The sequence below is a fragment of the Stegodyphus dumicola genome, chromosome 1 (genome assembly GCF_044657685.1).
Source record: "Stegodyphus dumicola isolate Sdum_Otavi_A_Nest chromosome 1, ASM4465768v1".
Classification (NCBI taxonomy): Eukaryota; Metazoa; Arthropoda; class Arachnida; order Araneae; family Eresidae; genus Stegodyphus; species Stegodyphus dumicola.
Genome location: NC_140768.1, coordinates 45,022,437 through 45,049,271, shown reverse-complemented (window position 1 = coordinate 45,049,271; position 26,835 = coordinate 45,022,437). Strand labels below are relative to the sequence as shown.

The window sequence follows — 26,835 nt, the reverse complement described above, 5'->3', positions numbered from 1 at the left end:
ATGTGTTTTCGGAAAAATGTAAATTTAAGATACAAAATAAAGAAATAATTTTAACTTAAGTATGAAGGAAAAGGTATAATTTAGTTAAAAAATGATTAAAACTTCTCGATTTATCCTTCACAAAACAACATATGAGGTTCCATTATGTTAATCTAATCAGTTATTTTGATTTAGATCTTTAATGCCACTTCTCCTTTCCGTTTCCCAACCAGAATGCAAATCAGATTAAAAGCATTTAACTTGAGGTTTTAGGATTGTAAGACAAAGCGTGTTTCTGCCTATCGAGCCCACGTTACTGTCGGCATTTAAATTGTTACGCAGGCGAGAAGTTTCAGGCAACTTGGCGTTACATCTATTGCGTACCTTTGTCTACTCTACTTAGTTTCAAATCTTGAATTGACTGTTACGTTAAGGGGACTCATAAACCTTAAAACCCATAAGATCTTCGAATATGGGACTGTTGCAAAAATTGGTTTAAATTACTTATTTTAAAAGCAATTACTTCCAACATTTTACAGCTGACTACATAATATACTGCTTTCTGAAATAGTAATCAGAAAGTTTGTGTTGCCACAAATATTTTTATAATTTAATCCGCTTTGTGACAAATTTTTCGTCATATTTCCACCTTGCGCACACAGTTTAAAACATTCTTTTGCATAATTTAATTCCAGATTTAATATATAACTTTTATAACATTTGGAAACTACTGTGAACCAAAAATTTTAAGAATTTCATGTTATATTTTTATTTTATTTGGAGTTGAGTTCATAAAATATATAGTTCATTAAAAAATCTGTAATATTTTCCTGTATAAAATTTTTTAATATTAAAATATTAATCAGATTTTGGGTTCAGTTAGAAAATAGTGCCCATATAAAGAATTCCATCAAATTTCAAATATGTAACATAAGCTATTTTTTAAATATCATGCGCGCAAGGTGGAAGCATGACGATAAATTTTGTCACAAAGAGGATTAAATTACAAAAATATTTGTGGCAGCACAAACTTTCTGGTTGCTAGTTCCCAAAGCAGCTATGTTATGTAGTCAGCTGTAAAATGTTGGAAGTAATCGCTTTTAAAATAAATAAAATATCTCAATTCTTGCAACAGTCGCATATTCGAAGATCATAAGGGGTTTAAGGTGCATGAGCCCCCTTAAGTTACGTCGGTTGGAAGATTTTTGTCAAGCACAATACGTACATTTATGTTCTAGGTCTAATTTAATAAAAATAGTTTTTACACCTTCTTGCGAGTTTACAATTCTTTTCAGACACAGCGAGAATTTGCTCAATGTCTGCTAGTTTGGACTTTGTTTATGCCTCCAAAGAACACCAAACTCCATAAATATTCCATACATTAAAAGGACACTGATGAAAAAAGCGCACATTTTATTTTGCTCACAAAATGCTTTAGAAAGTGGTTCTTCCAGAAACGCATTTGAAAAATGATTTATTTTTCTGTACTTTTATGATATGTTTTTTCTAAAAAAAGAATCTGAAACATTATTTACATTGCAGTTTATTACAATGAACTCAGCCCTCTTAAAAACTGAAGACAATAAACGGAGAGGGAAAACAAAAGTTTTCGTAATGTTTATAAAACTGACGCATTACGAAAGTCTCGCTTTCAGTGCAGAATGTTTGAAAACATCCTCTTAGGAATTTTAATCTAGATTATATATTGCAAAGAATATGACTGAGATAATGTAAGCGTCGAAAACGATTGTCACAAAACATTGCAATCCAAACAATCAAACATTGGAAGAGCATAACTTTCAGAATGATTCAGCCCATTAAACATTTACACGTTTCCACCGATAACTCGCGTTTCAGCTTCTGCATCTTCCACAATAAGCATCCCAACAACCACTCAAGATATTACGACATGTGATGCCTACTTTATACCAATCACGTTATCCCTTTCCTTTTGCCTCGTCCACCCACCCAGTCCCTTTTGCATATCTTCCTCCTCGCTCGTGAAGAAAAGGAAAATGATCAAGAGCTGCGGAGGGAGGGCGAAAAAACAACAATTCCCCCAGCTTTCTTCCATATGCATGCTTTTTCAAATAGGTTGAGAAGAAGAAATAAAATGTTAGACTTTTTTCCCCGGCTCCTCCACCCTCTGTACTCACCTCTTTTTTTTTTTGTTCAGGAATGGAGAACAGTGTTACCCAACTGGAGATAAGATGTTCTCCGCTGTTGTTGATGAGGATGCTTTTTGGTGGTGAGCTGTTTTCCAGGGGAGTTAGTGATAAACAACCCAGCATGACAGCTTGTGCATGAAGTAATGCTTTCTCGGCGGCCAGTTTATTAACTTCTCGGCTGAGCTCACCAATTTCATTTTGCGTGCAGAGTTAGAAAAGTGGATGGATTTGTGACTTCCTAACAAACCTTCAATATTCCAGAAACGATTTTCTTAAGGCAATATGCAGGAAATGGGATTTGTTTAAGCAGTTTTACCCATCAGGGCAATCAAAGGAAGGATAGAAAACGAAGAAGAAACTTTTGCTTCTTTCTTTTTATCCAACCCAAATATGAACCAGGAAAATTCTGTAACGCTGATGAAAAGTTGCACAAATATTTATTTCTGCAGCTCTGGAACGTATTGCATATTTCAGAAAATGGATATAATAGTTGAGCAAAGGTTTTCATAAATTTCCGTTTTCGTGATATTTTACCGTTTATTAGCAAGTAACAAAATAGATGAATTAAAATAAATTTCAGTTAGCTTTAAACGCTATTGTTCCTCTTTCTTTCTGTATTAACTGTACAAATAAAGGGAATTAAAGGTTATTTTATCTGCTCTTACACCACTTAACAAACTTATTTTAAACCGCTGAACGATTTTCACTCAGTTCTGAATTCTCGCGAGTGCACAGCGTAGAATCTTTATATTAAATTGTAGAGACATTAGGTTATTTCGAAACAGGAGAATCACGGAAACAGGAGAATCATCGGGAATCAAATCACGGACCTCTGGATATGCGCCCAGCATGCAGACCACCACACCACGAAGGCATGCTACGAAGGAGGGAGAAAAAATACCTTGCAAAATAATCAGAATAATATCATATCAGATTATAAATATCAGATTTATAATCTGATAACTATTTCATTTATTAGCCTTGAGGCATAAGTATCAAATTTAAGTATTTTATTTAACTGTTCCTAAATCCAATGCATAGTCTCCGACAACAAGCACTTAAAATAATTCAAAATAATTTAAAATACATAAAACACATGACAGAATAAAGCGTAAAAATATCTGAAAGCTTAAAGATTTTATATTATGAGCAAAGGGAGGGTTCTTTTTTTTCATTTATATACACATACATGTTTCGAGAGTATTTAGACTATTGTTCCTTTGGGCTAAGAATATTTAAAAACTGCATATCTTTAGAATATCCCATAGATAGTCTCGCGCTCTCGAGATAATTTTTTTCCGGAGTAAAGCATTGCCATTGCTCGCTTTTAAATCATTGAGTTTATTAATCAAACATTCGTTGAAGTTTTACAAAATATGAAATAGCTTTCAGGTGCCCATATTCGGGTGGAGGATTATGTTATTCAGAATTTAATGGCTCTATGTACCGTCGTTTTTTTCACAATGCGAAAAACATACATAAATTCATACAGATTCTCCAATGTTTAATTTCTTTAAAAATAATACAGGGCGATCACATTTGGTGGCAACAATTTAAAAAGTGATTCGTCATTTACAGTGAAACCCCACCAAATGCTGTTTTGAGAGTAATAGTCCTTTTTGGGCTAAAAAAAACTTTTATAGTTACCAATTTAATAATTTAATAGTTACCAATAGGGCGTATAGTTACCAATTTCTTTTGATTCCCTCCCGTTACCTGTGTTATTATTTCCCACGGTTGATTCTGGTTAGTAATATACATATAAATTTTAATGGTGTTTCTTATTGGCTGTTTAACAGTTTTACAAACCGCCCGTTTGGGGTAATAATATTTTTAGTGATATAAAAATTTTAAGAAATAATTAATTTTTTGGAATCCTTCTGCAGTAGATTTCCAATTTTGATGTTAGAAACACTTGTAACGGAGTTTTCTGCTCGATTCAAAAATAAAAAACGTATTCCTTATTAATTTCTCTCTTTTTTAATTATTTATATATCTAACTGGTATAATTTATGATATATTTGACAGATATATTTCATGATATATATTACTGATAATTTTTATAACTAAAAGTTGTTTCTAACGTCATATTATATGTTACTTTGGTAAAGAACAATCGCGTAGTTATTATATCAGAAAATAAATTCAAAAAATACTTTCTTTTCTGAATTTCTATTAATTTAGAACCAATAAGAATATTTAACTATGGAAAATCATTTTAAGAACATTAAATTACAAATTTTAAGAACATTAAATTTCTTCCCTTCCGAATACTACATTAATAAAAATGTTTCTATTTTCACTAGAACACAGTTTGTTATATTCGAAGGAGTAATATTAATATTTGCTGTAAATAAGTACCCTTTGAATTAAAAAAAAAAGAACAAAACGAAAATAAATATTTTGAAATTCTCTTTCGGACCCAGTTCTACTCCAGACATCAAATGCAATTCCTTCATGCAAAAGTACAGTTACTATCCGAAAATATCCTTGAGGTAGGTAAAACCATCCAATAGAACAAAAGAATATATGAATACTTGAAAAGAAGTCGAGATTTCTAAAGAAGAACTAAACAAGAACGTGCGTTCTCTTTGAAGATATACTGGAGGTACTCGCATTTTCATTCCTGTATTAATACCCAGAAGCTCTTTGTATGCATCAACGGCGACTAAAGATCATGTCAACTGAAGCTGAATGTTAATATTCTAAAATTTCCAGAAAGAAACCTATATTATTCCTAGTGCTGAAACTAGATATTTCTGTCCTCTTAAAAATTGCAAAAAGCAGAATATTTGATAGAAAGGCAAGTTTCGAGTAAATTTAAAATGAGTTTAAATTTACTTGAATTCTTAATTCATGTAGCTGTTCATAAGTAAACAAAATATCGTCGCTGCTGATTAACGTAAGTATAGCCTACAAATTAACTTTTCAACGATAAGTGCAATTTATTTTCGTATAATAACCGGGCATTCTCTTCCGATTTTTTTTAAAATTTAATCTAAAACAAATAATATATTTTTTAACTCCGTTCCTACTCAGGTCAACAAAGAAATTTTTTTTAATTAAAAAAAATTTAATATAAAGAAAATATTTAATTTTAAAATTTTAATATGTGAAAAAACTGTATTAACATCAAGTGTCATCCACTACAAGTATAAAAATATGCATTTGAACTTTAGTGGATGAATAAAAAGTATTTTATTAAGGATTGAAAATTAATGAAATAATAATGAATTAAATAAAAAAAAAACTAAAGTCAATTCCTACTTAGGTCAACAAAGAAAAAGATACAAAAAAAATTTAAAATAGAAAAAGATTTTTAATTAAAAATTTTAAAAATTTCTAATATGTGAAAAACATCAAGTGTTACCCACTACAAGTTTAAAAAAAATGTATTTGAACTTGAGTGGATGAATAAAAAGTATTTTATTAACGATTGAAAATTTGAACAAGATATAGGAATAGTGTGAGCTAATAGTAGGAATTTAAGAAAGCAAATTTAAATCGAAAGAAGACACATACAGTGATTAAGTTTACCGAAGCTGGAAACCAGAAAAATGCGCATTGTCTTCGTCCGGATTCAATGCACATTTGAAATCCAGACCTCCCGATGTAATCGGATACAACTCCAAGTAATCCACGAAGGCAAGCGGTGAGAAAATACCTTACATACGTAGTTAGTATCTAATACAAAAGGGTGTAAAAATAAGTTTATGTTTAGAAAACATGATAGTTTTTAGTGTAGATAGTGTAAAATACTTTTCATTCTAGAAGACACAACTTGAAAAGCAACATAAAGAGATGAAGTTTTTATTTTATGTAACAAGAAGGTAACAAAGAGCGTATTAAACTACATGCAACGTATTTAAAATAATAGCTCCCCCGTAACTGTAGATGCAAAAGTACGGTTTTAATTTTGTTAAAGAAATATATTCTGTTATTTCAAAAGTTCAATAAAGTTAAAAAACATAACATTCTTCTAATTAAGAAAGCTAATCCATTTATTGACTTTAAAATAATAAAGGGTATCTTCTTATAGTAATTTCTCCGCATTGGTTGGAGCAGATTATAAGTGCAGAATATTTTTGAAAATATTTAATGCTCTCAAAATTCATTCAAATTCTTTAGAATGTTTTACCGAATACTCGAGAAGCTCATCAACATCATCAGTTTGAAGAAAATGAAAATTCTAAGCAAACAACTTTCATTCTTAAGTTCCAATTTATTTCCACGAACAGAAGCAACCAAACAGATTATTCTCTGTATTTGTGCATAACAGTCAAGGATATGAATGGTGGAGAAAATACGGACATTGTCTCTGGAACCGTAACGTATTTTACAATAACTTACTGAAAAGAGGAAATCGATCTATCATGACATAACATTTGAGATTCTTTCCTCTCCCCCACCCTTTTTTTTTTTTTTTTTTTTTTGAAGAAAGCTACATCCTCCGCCCCCGTTTATGACAGGCTCTTATAAATCATCATTTCGCTCTTAAAATCATTTTCTGCATAATGCGAATTCGGAGAAAAATTCCTAAATGTGCAACGTCCATGCCAGATTCGGTTTTGCGGTGGAGAGAGCAGTGTTTCACAGCATATTTAAGAAATGCAAATAAAAGAGAATATTTAATGAGTTGAAAGAATAACGTCATCGATAATATGTGGATCAGTCTTGACAGAGAACAATTCTGATGTGTTTCGTAAAGCTAGACTACGCAGAGAATGGAATAATTCGGCAACTTCAAAAATAGCACGATATTTTACTTTTCAAGAGGCAAACGCAATAGATTCAAATTAATAAAACTGCATCACAGAGTACAGTCTAGCACGTAAAGAGGGATAAATGTTTCTCGTATTTTATTTAAACGGGTTGTTCTATTCCATTTGATCCTTTTGAGTTTTGCTAACCAATTAAATTTCTTAAATGCTTTGTGTGTTCAAATCGCTATTTTTAATTCAACCAATAAAGCAATCATTTTAATAAAGCAGTCATTTTTAATGCAATCAATAAAGCAATCATTTTAAATAAGCATCCATTTTTAATTGAATTAATAAAGCAATAATTCAATCAAGTAAGCAAATTAATTTAGTGAAGAAGGAAAAAAACGCACACAACTAGGGCACAGCGGTTTTTAGTTTTTATCAAATTATGGCCCACAGACTAATTGACTACTACATTGAGAGATTATATAGCCATCTTATGCAGCGTTCATACTGTGGCATAGCTAAGACCATTACTATAAACAAAACGAGGCAAGTAGGCCTAAATATGCCTTTACATACTTCATAAAATGTTTAATTTAAAACGTTTTTAGTTTCTAACTTCATGCATTAATACCTTCCAAAGAAAAAATTTGTGATATCACTCTACATTTGAAGCGCTACACAGAGACTGAAATGACAGTCCTAGAAAGAGGCGTTGCTATTAAAAAAAGGAGAAGTTCCAAACTTAAATTGACACCTAGTGTTTAGATGCATTTTTAAAGAAACTGTTTCAGGACCCTTATCTTCAATAAACAAAAACGATTCCATCATTCAGGTAATTAATTTTATTCTTGGATGAAAACGGACCTCTGACAGCTTTCATGGTTGAACACTTTTGCTGGCTAAAGATGAAAGAGCAATAGAAAGTTCCCTAGAAATCCCTCAACTCTTTATGAATCTTACTAGTAACTTATTAGTCTTCTATCAGATTTATAAGATTATTTTTTGCATAATTTTTAAATTTTAAGTATGCGTAATTTTCGTTAATCTAGAAAAATCTTTATATCTGATATAAAACAGTCACATTAGGAATATAAAACAGTCATATTAAACAAGCCATCTACTTCGGTTACAAGCTTATTGTTTCCCGTAAGCCTCGTAATAAAATCTGACTTTATCCGAATGAAACTGAGAAGGAAAATAAATTACGCAAATCAAATTAAAAGCTACTGTTGTTCTGGAAGTCAATGATTTATCAATCAAGAATTCAATCGTGAATACGTGAAATTCTGCTAATAAAGCAGTAAATCGTACCATAATTTTATTTCTATTAAAGTAGCAACAAACTGCCCCTTTAAATAATTATTGCACCAAACGTTCAGCGGCAGAATAACTAGAGAGATATATTTGCAAACCCAAAACTGCTCAACTACGAGAATAAGACGTAAAAAAGAAAACCAAATTGCAATTAAAATACCAGAACTTTGTAGCTGGTACTGAGTAACAAAGTACCAATTTAACAATAGACTCTGATTGTTTAACGAGCAGGTCCTCTTAAGAACTCAAACTAGTCATTCTTCAGGCAACCAAATACAGCAATGCCGGAAATATCGTAGAAAGCTCACCAAAACATAACAAAGTAACCCACCCTCGTAGATGACACCATATGGCTTATTTAGGGACTAAAATATCTCTTTCAAAACAATGACAATGTTCGCGAGTAACTACAACTAACGAGCATTTTCGCACTTGTAGATAGACCTCCACGGCTAAATCAAAGGAAAGACTGAGGCCTCTTCTAAGAGATTTTATTTTAAGGTGTTTTCCTTGCCAAGAAACTACTGAACGTTTGACGGATCCAGATGATCATGAAAAATGGATGAGTAATGGCTTTAGTTGCAAAATGCACATAAATAGAAAGTATAGGTTGTAATATCTTGTTATTTAATAAATAAATATAATTATTGTTGAAGTGGCAACGCCATATTTGTATCAAACCGTTACTCAGCAACGAGAGATATTGTTTTAAAAAGATTTTGTATTCTGAAGATTTTGCAGTTAGGAGTAGTATTAAAATGTTGCCACTTAAGAATTGCATAAAATTTGTCTATCACCGAGAACTAGAAATAAAATTTATGTTCTACTAAGAAGATTGTCTGTTTTGTAAATTACTGCAAAATACATTACAGTCATAATAACTCTGGACTCTGAATTCAGCGATCCGAATTCAAATCTCGGTGGAACCTCCAATTTATTATGACTGTAATGTATTTTGCAGTAAACAAAACAGACAATCTTCTTAGTAGAACATAAATTTTATTTCTAGTTCTCGGTGATAGACAAATTTTATACAATTCTTAAGTGGCAAAATTTTAATACTACTCCTAGCTGCAAAATCTTCAGAATACAAAATCTTTTTAAAACAATATCTCTCGTTGCTGAGTAACGGTTTGATACAAATATGGCGTTGCCACTTCAACAATAATTATATTTATTTATTAAATAACAAGATATTACAATGTCTTTAAAAGATATATAAATGTGTATTTAAGAAGACTGTTTTCTTACGCTCAAAATCGTTGAAATTGCAAATGTGATTGACATTGCCTGATGTAAGAACTGGCAACATGAGTGCAGAAGATTTTCATCCAGTTAAGACAGTCGACTGCTCAATAGCTTATACAGATTATATTTTATTGCATCAAACCCATTATTAAGGTAAAGCAAATTAAGCAATCTTCAATAATCTATTAATTTCTTTTCTAATTTTTAAATGAGAACGTTCAGTATCATACAAACATTTTACAACTAAGTGATTTTTAAGAAATCTCATTGCTCAACGAAAAGTCCAAAAAGACTGGTGACACTGAATTTGCATAAAAGCGGACTCAAGATTAAGCATAACTAACTTTAAAACAAAGAACCTTTTACGTAAAACATCTTTCCTGTACACACAAAGAAAGAAATATAGAGAATTCCTTATAGCTGGAGAAGTTTACAAATTATGAAAAGCTGTTTAAAAGCACATCAGAAATAATGATCAGAGATCAAGGATTAATAGTTTGCAAATTTAATTTTCCTTACCCTGTTCTTAACTTCTTAAAATTTCCCTCAACTTATTATCATGATTAATTAATACCGCTCACCGTAAGCCAGCTCACGCACAAGGTTTGGAATGCTCAGTGACTTCAGTGGTAATCTGAATTAATTTCGTCATATCATCGACACATGTATTAAGCTGCTTTTAATTTAATGTTCAATTGTAAATGCATAGCCGTTTATTTTTCATAATAACTTTACGTATCCCTAATATTTTTAAAAGATTTTTTTCTTTGAAAATTATTACGCAGAGTAAAAAATACTACTTTATACCTTAAGCTTGCGTCAGGCATACTAATTTAGACGCTTTAATGTTAAATTCAAAAACCTTTTAAAGAAGTTCCTTGACCAAGGCTCGCTGACTGGGAAATGTATCACTTAAGCAAGGAAATGCTTCATGTAAAACACTAACTGGCTGTTTCGGCTTGTTTTATGGCTGCAAAATGAACTCGATGCAGGAGTGTTTCATGCTCTTCAACATATATATATAGCGCGAATAGGTGCAAGTTTGCATTAAATAATGCTTAGTACAGTGATCTAAGGCGACTGAAACTTTTAGGAGATAACTCCTAAAACAAACTGTTACTAAGGCAGTTAAGTCATAATTAATTAATTAATTAATTAAAACAGTCTAACCAATTTTTAAGCCTTTATTCAATAAACCTGGGTCTACAAATGCTCCGAATATGATTTTGCTTAATGATCCAGAGATCCTACTCCAAGCAAAGAGGAGGATTTACTAACATGATCTAAGGTGGCTCACAGTTTAAAGACTGGTTTATTATCTAGCAAATTCTAGCAAATTGTGGTCCAAGATCAAGCAAATTGTGGTCCATTGAGTCTTCGATCAATCAGAAAGTACACAGAGCTAACTCTAGACACAAAAAGGTGTTCCAACGCATTGATTATTAACTATCTGGTTCATCGCCAAGATTTTGTAACTGTGAAACCTTATCTTTACGACAGCTCAGCTCCTCGTATTTGAGATAATTTTTGCTTTGTATAAAAGACAACAATAGAACGATAAATCATAAATTAATACATAGAGTTGAGCTACAGCTACTTAGAATATTTTCTATAAGAGCTTTTATGAAGAACAGTAAGAAAAAATTAAAAGATATAAGATAAAAAACACAAAAATTCGCAATTATTTAAATATAATATATCTTTTTACTGAAACAGATGTCGCAAATTTACTTTTCGTATTAAAGGAATGCATCTATTCAAGGTTGATATTTGACTAAAATTCATAGCGAATGACACTTTTTCAGGCTTAAGTCAAAATAATATAATAATACTTCTAATATTTCACTATTTCAAAAAACAAACAAAAAAAAAATCGTCAAAAATATTTTATTTCATTTTTCGTTTTAGACAGAAGAGGAGAGTATGTTTGGTACTAAAGAATACAAACAGTTTCTAAAAAGGAAATGGATATATGATGCCAAAAATAATTATTTTTTTTAATTTTGCTGGGAAAATAAACCTCTGATTTATTAGATTTTAATTATTTGAATGTTTCACATTAGTTTATTACAATAAAAAAACACAAAAGTACAGGCGCTTGAAGCAAGCAAAATAAACGTTTTCTTTCTCTTGATAAGTTGGCACTATATTTAGAACAAGCTGTATTAGAACCTGTGTTGAATATCACCCCCCTCATTTCTAACTGAAGCTTTCCAAACACTGAAAAATATAGAATTTCTTGCTTTTTGAAACTCCAAAAACGAAGAATGTAAATATTTACACTAAGCATAAGCAAATTCATTTGAAATTAAAATATGAATTTTTAAAATTTAAAAACAAGTGTTAATTAAAAATATCAGTGTTAAACTTCATTCCTTAAAATTTACAGCACTTTATAAAAAAAAAAAAAAAAAAAAAAAAAAAAAAAAAAAAAAAAAAAAAACCTCTGTATTATTTCTTTTAAGGAATAAATAAATACAATAAAAGACTTTTTGTTGTAAAAAGGCTTTCATAGTAAGTGATTCCTGTAATAAAAGAATTATTTAAAAAATTTCATTTTTAAAAAGAAAAGTGAAAGTTTGCATTGCAGAAAGATTTTCAGGTGATATATACTGTCTATCATTTGTATTTTATATAGTTAGACACAAATTACTATTTCATTTTGTAACATTTATCTTTCATGCATGATGAAATACGAAAGATCAAATTTTACAGGACAAGGGTTTGATTACATCCACATTGTGAAAAACATATTACGATCCGATGGGAAAGATTTAAATCAAATATGTTTTTAGATAAGAACAAGTATGCACGTTTTCTATAAGTCAAATAATCATACATATATATATATATATATATATATATATATATAAATTAGAGATAATTTGACAAGTTAATCTCATTAACACAACATAATAGACACATGCATATAACTATATATATGCGTAGACATTACAAAAATAGACAAAATACTTTGATTAAAACCTATATTCTTATTTAATTTCCAAACTCTTAAATATTTTAATTTTTGGACCTAGCCAAATCGAATGCAAATAAGAAAAAATGTAAAATGTAACGAGAAAAACTATGTATTTAATAAGCAATTGTAGGCACATAACGAAGGCACATCACATACTAGCAAATTAAATTAGTCGGCTTGCTAATCTATTGTGGTCAACACTAGCTGCCAATAAGGCATGTGGCAGAAAAACCTGAAGTTCGCGAACTTTGCAGCAGGCCAAAGGAAAATGTGCCAACTTAGCGCCGAAACATCGATAGCAAGAAGCGTAATGATACTTCCATCGATTTTTCGTTAGTACGGGCCATTTGTTATCAGCTATCTTATCAGATTTAAACTATAGAAAAACCATCCTTTAATATGGTCGTCAGTTTCGGTTACAGCGAACGCGTGCGGTTGTGTCACATAACTTTATGTTGTACTTTTTTTTTTTTTTTTTTTTTTCAGTTTCATCGTTTGGTGGTTGGGTAAAGTGTTAAGCGTCGCCATATTTTTTACGTTAGAATTTTTTTTTCCCGCCAAGTCATTTGATGTGCTTGGGAAAAAAAAAAATTCTGAATAAATTAAAAAGCTTCCACAAACTGAAGTTAGCAACAGGAAATCGTGTTCCCCTACCCATACTCCCCCTCCGTATCATTTAGTACCATCTTTTAATGTTCTTTCTTTTTTGCCCATCTACGTAAAATATGCATTTATGCTATACAGTTTTGATTGTATATGTCGTCAGGCTAACTATGCCATCAGTCAAATGGTCACACGTTTTGTGCATTATCACAGTCAGGTTTACAGTACGCATTTAAAACTTTAATTTTATTTATTTTATTTACGTTTTGATGCTTTTGCCTATTTGATTTAATTTGGAAAATGTCTAAACGTGTCCAGATAAGTTTGGTCCTCTTGATGTTTACCCTACTTCTAATACAGGCGAGCGGTTTGACTAGTTTGTAAATAACGTGTGTCTCAAATTATACATTTCAGGCAATTATAGGTTGGATTTACAAAAGTGAAAAGCGGCATAATTATAATGCATTCGGCAGTGGAAGTTAATTTACTTTATGAGATTGCTGCTTTGGAAGTAGAGCAAAATACCTGATCGGCATCAATTTTTTGATAGTGTTCCTATAGAATTAGCGTTGAGTTTGCTGAATAAAGTGTTTTTATCTCGGTGAATTTGTTAGACCGAATTGTTATTCATCACAAAGCGTATCACCAGTTTGAGGTATTTTTTTCTCTTCTGTCTAACAATCTACTTGAAATTGGATCAATTTAAAATGCTTTTATACGGGCTCTGAAAGTATTTTAAATGCCGATGTATTGCTGAATTCTTTTTTAATGAAATGACTCAACTTTTACAAAGTGCCGAATATTTCTCAAAATACTTCCGTGTTCGTAACAAAGGTTATTTAAATTAAGGAAAGCAAAGAAACTACTATCTAAACATGTTTGCTAAAGCAAATGAAAATATTTTCAACTTCGTAAAATTTTATTTTATGTACTTAAGTAAGGTAATAACAAAAACTGGAACCTGCAAAACGTCAAATAAAAATCCATGCCAGTGGCATCAAGATGTCAATAATATAAATAACTTATTTTGTGTCAGTTTACTCTGATTTATCATATATATTTCCTTCGGATGATATCCTATTAGTCACGGAAGATATCATATTTTAAGCTGCTTTATGTTGCAAATAATTTAAAGCAATGAATATCCTTTATTCTATAAATAATTAACAGCAAAAATATTTTAGTTTAAAATTATTTGAAACTCCTAACAGAGTCAATTATATCTGCTTAATCTATCATGCACTTTGTCTTACCTGATTGTACTTCAATTCGAATGAAAATTTTATATATATTTAAAGCATTACTTTTATTCACAAAGAAGGAAAAGGGATTGTCGTGTTTTTAGTTAATATCGAATCGAAACGTGCTACAATACTTTACTTCGGTATTAAGTTACGTAGTTATGAAGAAATGTGAAGCACAGTATTACAAAGCAAGTTTAGAGAGAAAAATCAGCATAAAGTTTCCTTTTTGCTATAATATGCAGTTCATCGAATTTTTTGAAGAAAAGCTTGTATAAGTTCTATGTAACTACACACGTTCTACGCTATTAATTTTGTATGTATACATTGTACGTTATTAATTATACGGGCGATGCAAGGTATTGCATTACCCAAACCTTTCCATTAATATAAATTTAATAGCTGTTTCACTTATTTGGAACGTTATTTTTCACTTTAATATATAATTTTAATGAGGTCCACAAAATTACATTAAGTCTGCTATGAGAATAACGTAGATTACCTGTTGAAGAAACAAATGGTGTATGAGTACTTTGAAGACTAAAATGCTACGAAATAAATTAAATCTTTGAACAGATCCACAGATAACTAGATCGTATATGGAAAACTAAAAACTGAATTTTTTAAAGAGCATGATGTATATTAATGATTGAGAAGCCTAATAAAAATTTTATATTTTAAAGCTGAAATAAATGCATAGAAAGAGGTTTAACATAATTTCATAAATTACTAAAATATTTCTGAAGTCCAAAATCACTTAATATAATTTTCGGAAATGCTGAGTCACCGAAAAACAATTAAAGTTCAATGCGGCAAGATCAAAGTCAAGTAAACAGGAAAACCTAAACTTGAAGATGAAATATATTTAGAAAGGAAGAAGTATGAAAAATATAAACAAACACATTTTAGCGTATTTTGGCTAGAAATATACTGAATCACTTAGAGGGAGAGATTCAATTCACTGTAACGCCAAGCTCTGGGGACCTCTGGAGTCAGCATTCTTGAATGATTAACTTTCAACCAAGACGCCGTTGTTGTTCCTTGAATGCAGAGGTCGACGTACCTCATCTTGGCAGACAAACTAACTGCGCAAAGTCTCTCTTCCAGACATGTACAGAGCTGTCTGGGAAAACTATGAATAAGAAAATGCTAACCCCAAGAACTACGATGAAAAAAGTGGAATATAAACCTTCTGGAACTGAAATTATTGATAACGAATTCACAAGGTAATTATCTGGAATAGAATACCTTTATGAAGAGCTCCAAAGATAGTCTGCTATGCCTATGTTTGAATCATACATAGTTGTAATACAGATATACTTGAATTATATATGGGGTTTTAAAATTTAAAATGTAAAACAAAATTGAAGCACCCATCTAACGTAAAATATTAGGGAGAAAGTGTTGCTATAGTTTTATATAGCGCCATCTCAAAGGATCCAGGCCAAGAGATCTTCTTCAAAAAGCAAAAATGTTATTTTACCCGGTTTTGTACTCACCACTCGCTGTGTACCTTTCATATACCTGTATGTATCATTATTCAAGGCTAAAGGCTGTTTTTTGTTTACATACCATATGAATTACACAGTTGAAATATGACTTAATATACAGAATAGCATACACATTTTTAGTGTTTGTTAATATACCTAACGAGGTTTTGTAAGGTTTATTTGTAGAGTTATTACGATTATTTTTACCTTACTAGTTATTTTAGATTTTGGATCTGTACTGTCACTTCTCGTTTCCTTTTCTCTATCATTATTAAAATGAAGGCGAAAGAGAGAATACTTAAAGGAGGTTTTAGGGAGTTTAATTTAAAGAGTGTTCTGCATCTCGAGGCCATATTACTAGGTTAGCTAGCTCAGTGTTAAAAACGGAGCCTTTAAAATTTCGCGTATAGTTATCGTTTGTGAGAAGCACACTGCAACTCAACTCTTCTCTAACTACAACGCACTTCGAACGGCGAAAAAAGAGATAGTTTTATTCCATGACATGATAACGACGTATTCTTGAGACTTTATAATTTGAATTGTAATTTTAATGGTGTTTTAAATATATTCTAATGGTAGTCTTACCATGTGGTCATTTAGTTACGTTATCATTTATTGTATACACATCCAATCATTTATTGTATTTATGGTATACACATCGTACCATTTATTCTATACACGATGTATTGAATGTACATCGAAGGAGATACAATCACTACCCGGGAAGAACAGGTAGGCAGAATTTTGATATTTCATTTGTAATAAAACTTTTAAAGAAACTAAAAAGTTATTAATTTTTTAATACTCAGAAGATTGTATTATTCGGATTATCATTGTAGTTGCCGATATTTAAATTGTTACGCCGGTAAGTAGTTTTGAGCCTATCGTTTCGCATTAAATCCTTTTTATGTCCCTTGGCTACTATATAAATTTCTCCCGCCTTCTTGGCACGCCTTCGTGGTGTGGTGGTCTGCACGCTGGGCGCATATTCCAGAAGTCCGTGGTTCGATTCTCGGCGAAGACGTTGCTAATTTTTCATCTTGCCTGCTTCCAAAAATACCTAATGTCTCTACAATTAGACTTGGTTTTAATTTGAAATTTGAATTTATTATTTGGTTACGTTACATAGCCACAAGTGGCTGGCTGATTTGTAAATACGAGTCGTGCATTTTTGTCCAAAGTTCTGATGTAATAAAAAGGTTTGTTTAAATCTTATCAAGTGTCTGTCGTTAACTTGAGACGCTGCGATAATTCGCTCCCAGTCTGTTAAGAGTTTGGAATTAGTTTATGCTACCAAAGCAAGTCAAACGTTATAAATTTAACTAAAAACTGAAGCAATGATTTATAACAGAAAACTCGATTTCATTCGATATTATATCTTCAATAAAATTTCATTTGTATACATATTGCTTAGGGCTATTTTCAGTACAATTGAGGCACAAAGTTGACAAAAACAAACATGCTTCTACTAATATTGATTTGAATTCAATGCATTTCATTACTCGATTTACTATACAGAATGAAGTAGAAACAGCCGCACGAATTACAGATTTCTACACCTTATTTTTGCAGAAAAAATCGTGCTATATTTAATATCAGTTCTCATTATTATCTATCTAAGACCAGTGCTATTTAATGATCTAGTTACATCTAAAATATCAATAACGTTATCGAAAAAATGTCCCCCCCAGAGATAAAATGAAAATTTACGAATTCAAATTAACGCAGATATTAATAATTTGATGAAACAGGAAGTTTTTTGTATTAGTAAGCTAATCTCGCCTTTTTAATTGCATGCTATTTATTAATTTTCAACAGAGTGTTATGAAAGAAGCATATTATCTTTAACTTGAATAATAGGATACGATCTTCTTCGGGAACATACAGTTAGATCACACGTCTAAAAGACAGTTAGTGACTTTTCACCCTATCTTATAAATACCACAGAGACAGGGAAAGAGTGTAAAGGACAATTTTATAAATCCAATCTTAGAAAATTCGCCACGAAAGCATCTTCTCAAAAGCAAAGTTGATAGCAATTTTCGCAAATTACTTGATACCAATTTACACTTTACCTGACACTATTTTACACAAATGACTAGAACGAAGGCTGTAAAGCTTGAGTCATATAATAATCGTTGCTGTAATGCAGAAGTACTGAATTCAAGGTATGCAATAACGACATTACATTTAGCACTGAATCGTCGACGCGCTTAAGAGTTACATTACTGAAACAACTGTTATTAAACTAATCAGATTTAATGCAATATTAACTCGCCAGAGCTTTCAGGTAGCACTGTTTTCGCAAAAGATTAATATACAGATTATACGAGTGATTTAATTGATTTATTGATCATTATAGAGACATAAAATTCTGTGTTATCTCCATTACAAAGGACTGCTCTACAGGAATTTCATTACCTGAGAAAACAACTAGGACTCAGCTTATACTGCATATATAATCGTGCAAGTAATATTTAATCAATGTATGTGACTTAAAAGATTATAGTAGTCAAATTCATAGAAAATTTGAAGATTTATCAGACGGATTCCACCAATGAACACCAATTAGTGATGAATATTAGTGCACAAATTACTAATATTGCTATTCGAATCAAACATTTTCTCTATGTTTTATCATTTTTATTGTGAGCTGCATTAACAGTTACAGATAATAATATTGATTAGTAATATAATTAAATTAACGCTATTCTAGTTCTAAAACTTTATTGTGAATTGCATAAGGAGTTGCTACATATTATAATTACACTGTTACATATAATAAATATTGATTGGTAATATAATTACGTTAACGCCATTCTAGTTCCAAAACTGTTTTCATCTTTCTTTGTGACTATGCTTTTAATCATTTAATACAATTAATTGGTATTATAACGGAAAACAATAACACACTAACTCTGCAATACAGCTTTTAAGAAACGTTAACAAATCAGCAGATAATGTTGCAGAATTTTCACCATTTTGATTTAATTTGTATACCTTGAACACATTGTGTATATATTTAGTTTCAACACACTTACAAAAATTACAATTTTTTCAAATATAATTATGTTGGAAAAAATGCAAAATATCAGCAAACAATTTTCTCAATGTATTTCTTTAATTTTTCTTCCTCGTGTTTGCATTTCGTTTCATATTGTGTATTAGAAATTTCACTAAACATTTAACGTTTCATTAAATAATATTATATATATATATATATATATATATAAGATAAAAATATATGAATCAAAATTATAGATTAAACTATAAACATTAATTCTTCCTCTCTATTCTAAAATCGCAATAACTTCTTTGCATTGCGTCATTTCTAGATCACTCTATGATCGGCGCAGCTCTGATGACGTAATCATTGGGAACTGAAACTGTCCTTGTAAACCAAAACTTTTCTCTTCGCGTGCTTCCATCTTTCATAACTACGCACTTCAGCTTTTGCTCTCTACTTTGCTAAGATGTAATTTCGCTGACTTGCTTTCTATCCCAACAATATCAAAAATGTAAATCTTCTGTGGAAAGGCACGAATAGAGTGCCAAGTGATTGTGGCCACAAATATCAATTGGAAATAAAAATGGAATTAAAACTGCCTCGACTGCCAAGTTCTTTAAATACTACGCAATCAAAATTCTTCTTCAATATGGATCTAATCACGTATCTACACTGCTCCGTCTTTTTTCCTTTGCTCTTATTATGACACACACATATATATATATATGTCATAATAAGAGCAAAGGAAAAATATATATATAGGTCATAATAAGAGCAAAGGAAAAAAGACGGAGCAGTGTAGATGCGTGATTAGATCCATATTGAAGAAGAATCTTGAAGAAATATATATATATATAAAACTTGCCAATTCGACATTGGCCATTCCTAAGGTCAGAAATGGTGGCAATGTTATTGTGGAGGCATTGCCTCCTATGAAGAGACGGACAGTCTTCTCCATGCCTTCTCCGGAATTCGAATCTGGGCCCTTCGGTACTGCAGTCGGCTCCCCTAACCACTATACTCTCTGGGAGGATAAATATGTTTAATAGTTTATACATTTATTTACTAAACGTCGTTTATATAGATCTGGATTTAATTTATGGACACTAGTTTTGACTTACTCATTAAAATACCTATTTCAATTGAGTGGCCATCTATTTAGTTAGAACTTTGTTAAATGTTTCAGTTTAGAATTGTAGTTTAGGTTAAATATTTTTACCATTGAAAAACACCGAATTAATCACCTTTAACACTAATTTTTTTTTAATCAGCTGTAATACTTTCAGTTCAAAAATTTTTTTTAATTTATCCATTGTACTTATTTGCAATCTTACTTGAAATGATTATTTGGAATAATGGAGAAAATCATTCTTCATACTTAAAATACTTATCGATTAATCTACTTTTTAAAACTTTAATCGATCTCAATTTCTACTGTTTCTAAGCAACAAGTGTTATATCACATAACGAACTTATCTTTTCCTGCAATTAACAAATAATTTTACTATAGCAACATTACAGAAATAATACTTAAATACTCCTGAGTAACAATTTCATGAGTTGCTGTTTATCCTTAAAATTAACTGTTAAGCTGAGCTATTAATAGCATTCTAATACTCTTAAGTCTGAGAGAAAAGTATTTCGCAGATTAAAGATGCAAATCGCAATGCTTACGCCTGCAACGCAATTAGTACACTTTGATAAAATTTCCTGTGAAAGGTAACTTTGAATTAATTGTTTTCAATAGTTCAACTAATGTTCATAATGGGGATGAGTGTATGTACTTTCAAATTGCTTAACAGCGTTTCTAGAGAAACGTTTCTAGATTTTTGAGAAGTTTTTTAATTTGTATGAAGAGGGTCTTCCAGAGTCCTATAAGTTACTTTACAGACAGATTTAGGTATTATAAATAGGTTTAGAAATGATATACTTTTAAGAATTGCTTTTTTCTCCGCAAGTTTTATAAAAATATTATTTATTCTACCGAGCTTATCTTCCCAAAATTGAATACTACTGTTATAATTACTAAAAATCACAATTTATATGGAATTTTTGGAAATACCGAAATTACTTTGAGAAAATAATTGAAAAAGACCATTAATAGCTTTTCTTATTTAAACTAGAATTTAGAGCAAATAGTTTCAACACTTTGTATATCACGCCGATAGGCCAAAATAATACAGACCTCGGAACAAGCAGCAAACAGTTTGCATTTTGTAATACCACAAACATTAAAATACACAGATACGTTGAAATTGAAATATGCAAAAATCGAGGTGATAGCGCAGATCCTGCTATGAAATACTTTTTACCATTATCAATATTTGCTCATATATGTCTGAAATAATACATACATGGGTAAGGATATGTGTAGCATATATTTTGATAAATAAATGATTTTGAATATTACATATATTTAAAAAAGTTGCGTAATTTACTGCTACATTTATTATAATTTTATGCCATTTTATCTAGCAGTTTATCTACATAACTATACTCATAACATACATCTATATATGTTTATGCTATTCATGTACATTTAGCATCTCTATATGCATGCATGTATACCTATTTAGCTGTCTATGCTTATATATTTCTTAACATAAGTTCATAAAATTTTCAAATTTGATATTCAGATGGATACGTTTTCGCTGGTTAACGCTGGCTGTCGAATTGCTGTCCAATTAGAAATTGGAATTGGCTGTCCAACAGGAATTGGCTGCCCAATTGCTTTCACTTTATTTTTATCTAGAAGTACTCATTTATAAGTAAGCTGTTTGTGCTCTTGTGTTTATTCCTGATTTTTTTAAGATTGTATTCTTCTTCGCTAATTTGTATCAAAATAGCTGTTTCCTTACGATTCTACTTATCTGCTTGTCTTTGTATCGAGAGAGAAAATTTAAAAAAGTCCTCTTTAAATGTGCTTTGCAAAAAGCTCTTTCTTAAGTGCGTTAAAAGCTCCTATTTTGTAAGAGTTTCAAATATATTCATTAAACCTGAAATGGTGTAAAATATAAAAGCTTCGTAAAATAAACGCTAGAGGTACAAAGTAATAGCCTACGTATAATACAGCAAAATACAATACCCCGCCCCTCAAAAACAAGTATTACCACATAATTTTACAAGAAAAAGATGAATTAATTGTTACTTGGGTTTTAGTTTGCAATATTTTCTCATCTTTGCGAATGTGTATCTATTTTTGGCTAAATATATTAATAAATTCATATGCAAGGTTGAATTAACAATATATATATGCGTATATATATAGAGGGAGAAGTACACAATTTATAATCTTTGTCTGTCTCCCGTCTATCAGTCATGTATTATATATGAATGCATATATACATTTATAACATCTGTCTGTCTGAAGATATTTGGTGCAGATATGAATACAGGTAAATATTTAACGAGATAGATAAATGCTTCGTTACACCATTATAGAATTTAACAGAAAATTTAAATTAAATATTTCTCTAGCAATATTTATTATCTAGCAATTAAATATTTATCTAGCATATATGTATGTATATTACAGAATTTGATTGAAAAGAATTTTTAAACTATAGTTTAGATAATTATCCCGTTTCGACTAACATTAACATTGTCATCCGTATCCCGTTTCGACTAACATTAGGTCAAAGTTTTATAACAGCTTTTCTAATATTGTAAATTGAGTTGAAATCTTAACAAAGACATTTTATGGATATGAATATTTAATAAAGTGGAATATATATTCTGGATATCTATGAATATATATAACAGAAAATTTCCTAGGTAAGCGTTCTTACCTATGAAGTCTGTAATACATATTAAACAGAAAGTAAAGAAGAGAACAATTACATGTTAAAATGCTTTTAAGAGCTATTTCTAAATACTTTTAATGATGTAAATGAATTCAAAAATTTTCCTAACTTTATTTAAACATTATAAAAGTCATACAAAATACATTATAATAAAATGTTTATAATGCCTTCAGTTTTAAACTCTACACTTATTCAAAATAACAATTTTGCTTTTTAGACATCATTTTTGTAAATAAAACAAAGAAAAGACGAAAAGAAATCTGAAAGCTTTCAAGTTTTACATTACGCCCAAAAGGGTGTTTTTAACGTCTTGTGTGTTACCTTTATTTATCAAATACGTATTGTTAATATATTAATATAAGATTTAATTTTATGATCATTACTGCCTTTGTTCAAATAAAGATTTAAATAAGTTAGCATTTTAAATTATATGGAAATAGAGTTTTTAGATTTCTTTAGAGATATTTAACAAAATTGATAAAATCTAATATCTTAGATCTGGATGTGATAAAAATTACAATAGTGGATTTAGCTATACCAAAAACGTAAACATCTGATGGTAAACGATGCACTGCCAAATTATTCTTAAAAATACAACAATGTTTCCAAAATATTTAAACAGATTTTTTTTAAGCTAAAATGCTAAAATACGTATAATTATCGTTTCTTCTTTACCATAAAAACTGTCACACCGAAACTTACATTTCCAATAAATGTCTATAATGTAACTCGCAAAATAGCATCTACTATACGTAAAATCAAACCCACCTTTATGTTCATTCCTCAGGAAGTTGCAATATGTGCAAAAAATCCATTGCAATCAGAGAACAGTATTCTCGCAAATATGTTTAAGCAACGTAGGGAGGATGGAGATCAAAAAATGATCGTCAGAGGCAGCGGGCAGGGCAGCCACCGCACACGTGTGCGGACTAACGGGAGAATGAGCGGAAACTTTCCGGATTCGTGCGAGCAGCTTTCTGTCCCCAGTTACGTCACTAATGACGTCACATGAGCAGTCGAGGAGGGAAAAAATAAACTAAGTGACGTCACAGCCAGGGCGCGCGGGATGCTGACATCCCCCTTTTCTCTTAATTTCCTTTTTTCCTCTTCTTTAAAGAAAGACCCAGGAGCAGAAGCACAACACAAAGTGAGTTAGCTCGTGGTGCAACACCCTTGACAGCAAATGTTTAGAAGGTATTCCATTGTTTCATTTGGTAGCCAGAGCTTTTTATCTTTTTTGCTTAATCTTTGGAAAGAACTGTCTCGCAGATTTCAACAACGTAACTTAATGCTGTGAATCGTAGATAAGATTAAAGCTACGAGCTATTTTGTTATGAATGAGTCATGTGTTATCTTTAGATTTGTGGATTATCTTTTCATTTCAGGAGATGTTATGTAACATTTTAAAGATATACTTGCATAATAATGACGCAGAAGAAATTATTTCGAATTAAGTATTTCTTACGGCTCTGCTTGCATTATTTTTTAAACCTTAACCAGATTACAAATTTCCTAGTTTTTGAAAATGTTAAAACGTGCAAGTTAAGTGTTAGCTGAAGGACATTTTTAACATTATACGTCATTTTATTATTATTTACACGGTAATTTTCTTTAATTATTTCCTTTAATTTTCTTCCTTTATATAATTTATGTAAGTACTTTATATATATACTTGTATTTTATGTTTGCTAATCAACATTGCCACAGATGCACTCACTGGTACAAGCAAATTAGTCATTTACTTAAATGCCCATTTTTACTTCCTTGTGCAAAGTAAAAAAGGTATTGCACTAACTAAAAATTTCGGGTATTTTTATTTCAACGAAAATATCCATTTTGACCGCTCTTAAATTCATTTAGACAATCGTTTTGCGTAGCATTTGTACATACGGGCAGAATAAAGGATTCCTTTTCCCACAATGGTCAGAGATTGCAATTGTCAAAGATTACAACAAAAAATCATAGATTCTAATTGCACAAAAGTTCGATTTTAATTAATACGATTGGCTGCTCTTGATATATTGATTTGCAACATTTGCATATATGATATATTGATTTGCAACATTTGCATATATGATATATTGATTTGCAACATTTTAATTATTTAACTTAATAAGATACTTGGCATAAAATTGCTTGATTCGATTCTTAAATCTCCTCGTTAAAAAATATCGAACCAATGTCTTGCTTTCTGCAACAAATCTTTAACATGGCTAAAGCCTGCTTACACTAGATTAGAACAGCTACGTTGCCACATTCAAATTTTCAATGTCTTAGAAGTGGAATTAAAAGCAAATGGCTTTCATATACCAATATATATCTTTTGACTACATAGAGTCCTTTTCAGGAACAGACAATCGTATCTGCGTGTTTCCGTCTATATTTATTTATTTCCGTCTTATATTTATTATTATGTCAAGGGTGTATGTAAATTGTCCCTTATTATGCGTTGACAATAAATAATGACTTATCAATTTTATTGATAGATTTTTGTAATCAATGCGATTTGATTATTCCAATCAAATGCTGGTACATTCTCTTATCCACCCCTTGATCACTCTGACTACCTGTAAAATTTCATCAAACCTTAAGCTGCCAATACCGACCCCACTGGGTAAGTTTGGTTTGAAATTATGTCAAAGTTCTCAAGGGCTATCCTGCCTAAAGGGAGGGATGGCTTCGCGTGGGACTTTTAAATGGAAATTGGCTCGTATACACCTTGCACACAGGGAAAATCACCAAAACACCCATGCAGCCAGTCCATTCGCTGGGATTCGAAGCCCAGACCTAACTACCAGTGTTCAGCGATTTTACCACTCGGCTGCTGGTGGGCACCCGATTCCGCTGGAAGCTCTCGGGCTCTAAAGCTCTCCGATCTGCGCAGTGTGATATGAAAACAGATAAGCTCTGTTTTATGATCATAGATTTAGTTATTTGCTTTTATTTTTTGTATTTAATTAACCCGTTTCTGGTAATTTTTTATTCCTCTTCTGGATAATGTTTTTCTTTTGAGGAGCACGGACCTATTTTAAGCTCCCTTGAAATGCACTGCCATTTTTCATACCATCAACATTAATGTAAGGACGAAATTCTGTTGATGTTCATTGGATACGAAGATATGAATTTGGTTTTCGGGGGGAAGGGAATAGTTAGATCTTTTAGAAAAACTTTGTAAAACAAATTTTAAACTTACGTCACGTACGAGGAAAATAAACCCAATAAAATGCAAAATGGTTCCTAATATATTTGCATAACATCTCTACATATAATAAAAGAAAGCGTCTGTCTGTGTGTGTGTGTGTCTTTCGTTCGTGCTGCGCGTAAGCTAATAGACCCATGGCTATGAAATTTGGTACACAGCCGCATGTAGACAAGAGCTAGTGCACTTCGAAGCGATTTTTTCAAAATTCGAATGCGATTTTTTTTTAATTTTATCTTTTTTGATGAAATCGCATCGTTTTGAATAGTTTCATTATTTTAGAAATGTGGTTTTGGCAACAGTTTTTCGTTCAATGCTTTGTATACTGGACTACTGACTGTTGAAAATCAACACTTTTGCCACTTGAAAAAATGAAGGCGATGATTCTGTGCAGTTTTTAAATTTAATGTTTCTCTTGGATACTGGACATTTGTTGAGGGAAGGCAACGGAAGTTAGTTAATTTATTAATTTGGATAATTAATATTTGTATTAAAAGATACTGCTTATTTCATTGTAATTTTTATATGTAATATATTTTTATTGAAATTTGCCTTTTTTTTTTTTTTTCCTCCATGAGGTTGTTTTACAGAGTAAAATTCGGTGAACATTTTAAATTTAATGTCTGGTGTTCCCTTTAGGCATTTTTCCTGTACGTTTAAAAGCCTGACGAAGGTTGGCTGCGTAGTGGCTAGTTTCAGATAAATGCATGCATAAGTATTATTTAAAAACACTAACGCAATTGCACAAAATTCACATACATGTATGCATGTGTTCGAAGCAACATTTGATTTTTCAATCTATGGGGAGGGAAAACCGAAGTAATATAGCTAAAAACTTCCTCATACTAAAATATAATGCTCTTTTATATGCCTGTTCGTTTAGAATTAAATGTCCAGTACATTTCATTATTAATGTAGTAAAGACGAGATTTTCCACAAATCTTTTCTTCGGTTGAACACATTCTCCAATATTCAGCTATCAAAACAGTAATATTTCTGTAAATTCAGAAGATTTCAAGTTGAAAGGTAATTCAGAATACGTCATATGAGTACGTTGGGTCATTTATCAATTTTTAAATAACGAGTTTTTTACT

The 26,835-nt window shown here is 30.9% G+C and overlaps 1 protein-coding gene and 1 long non-coding RNA gene across 5 annotated transcripts in view; one reads left to right on the top strand and one right to left on the bottom strand.

Annotated features, from left to right (window-relative positions):
• LOC118188260 (irregular chiasm C-roughest protein-like) overlaps positions 1–26,835 on the bottom strand; it is an 824,083-nt gene that overhangs the window by 550,988 nt on the left and 246,260 nt on the right. Inside the window, exon 1 of one of the 4 annotated variants that reach the window (XM_085814211.1) lies at positions 23,311–23,487. The exons of 2 other annotated variants lie outside the window; for them this stretch is intronic. In XM_085814211.1, the coding sequence (XP_085670337.1) occupies positions 23,311–23,322 (12 nt within the window). In that variant the 5' untranslated portion in view covers positions 23,323–23,487. Of the gene's footprint in view, positions 1–23,310; positions 23,488–26,835 lie in introns of those variants that run through there. One more of the 4 variants, XM_085814195.1, reaches the window with a different exon arrangement.
• Positions 23,639–26,835, top strand: part of LOC146999071 (uncharacterized) — a 501,133-nt gene continuing 497,936 nt past the window's right edge. Inside the window, exon 1 of the long non-coding RNA XR_015040466.1 lies at positions 23,639–23,736. This is a non-coding gene — a long non-coding RNA (uncharacterized LOC146999071). The remainder of the gene's footprint in view (positions 23,737–26,835) is intronic.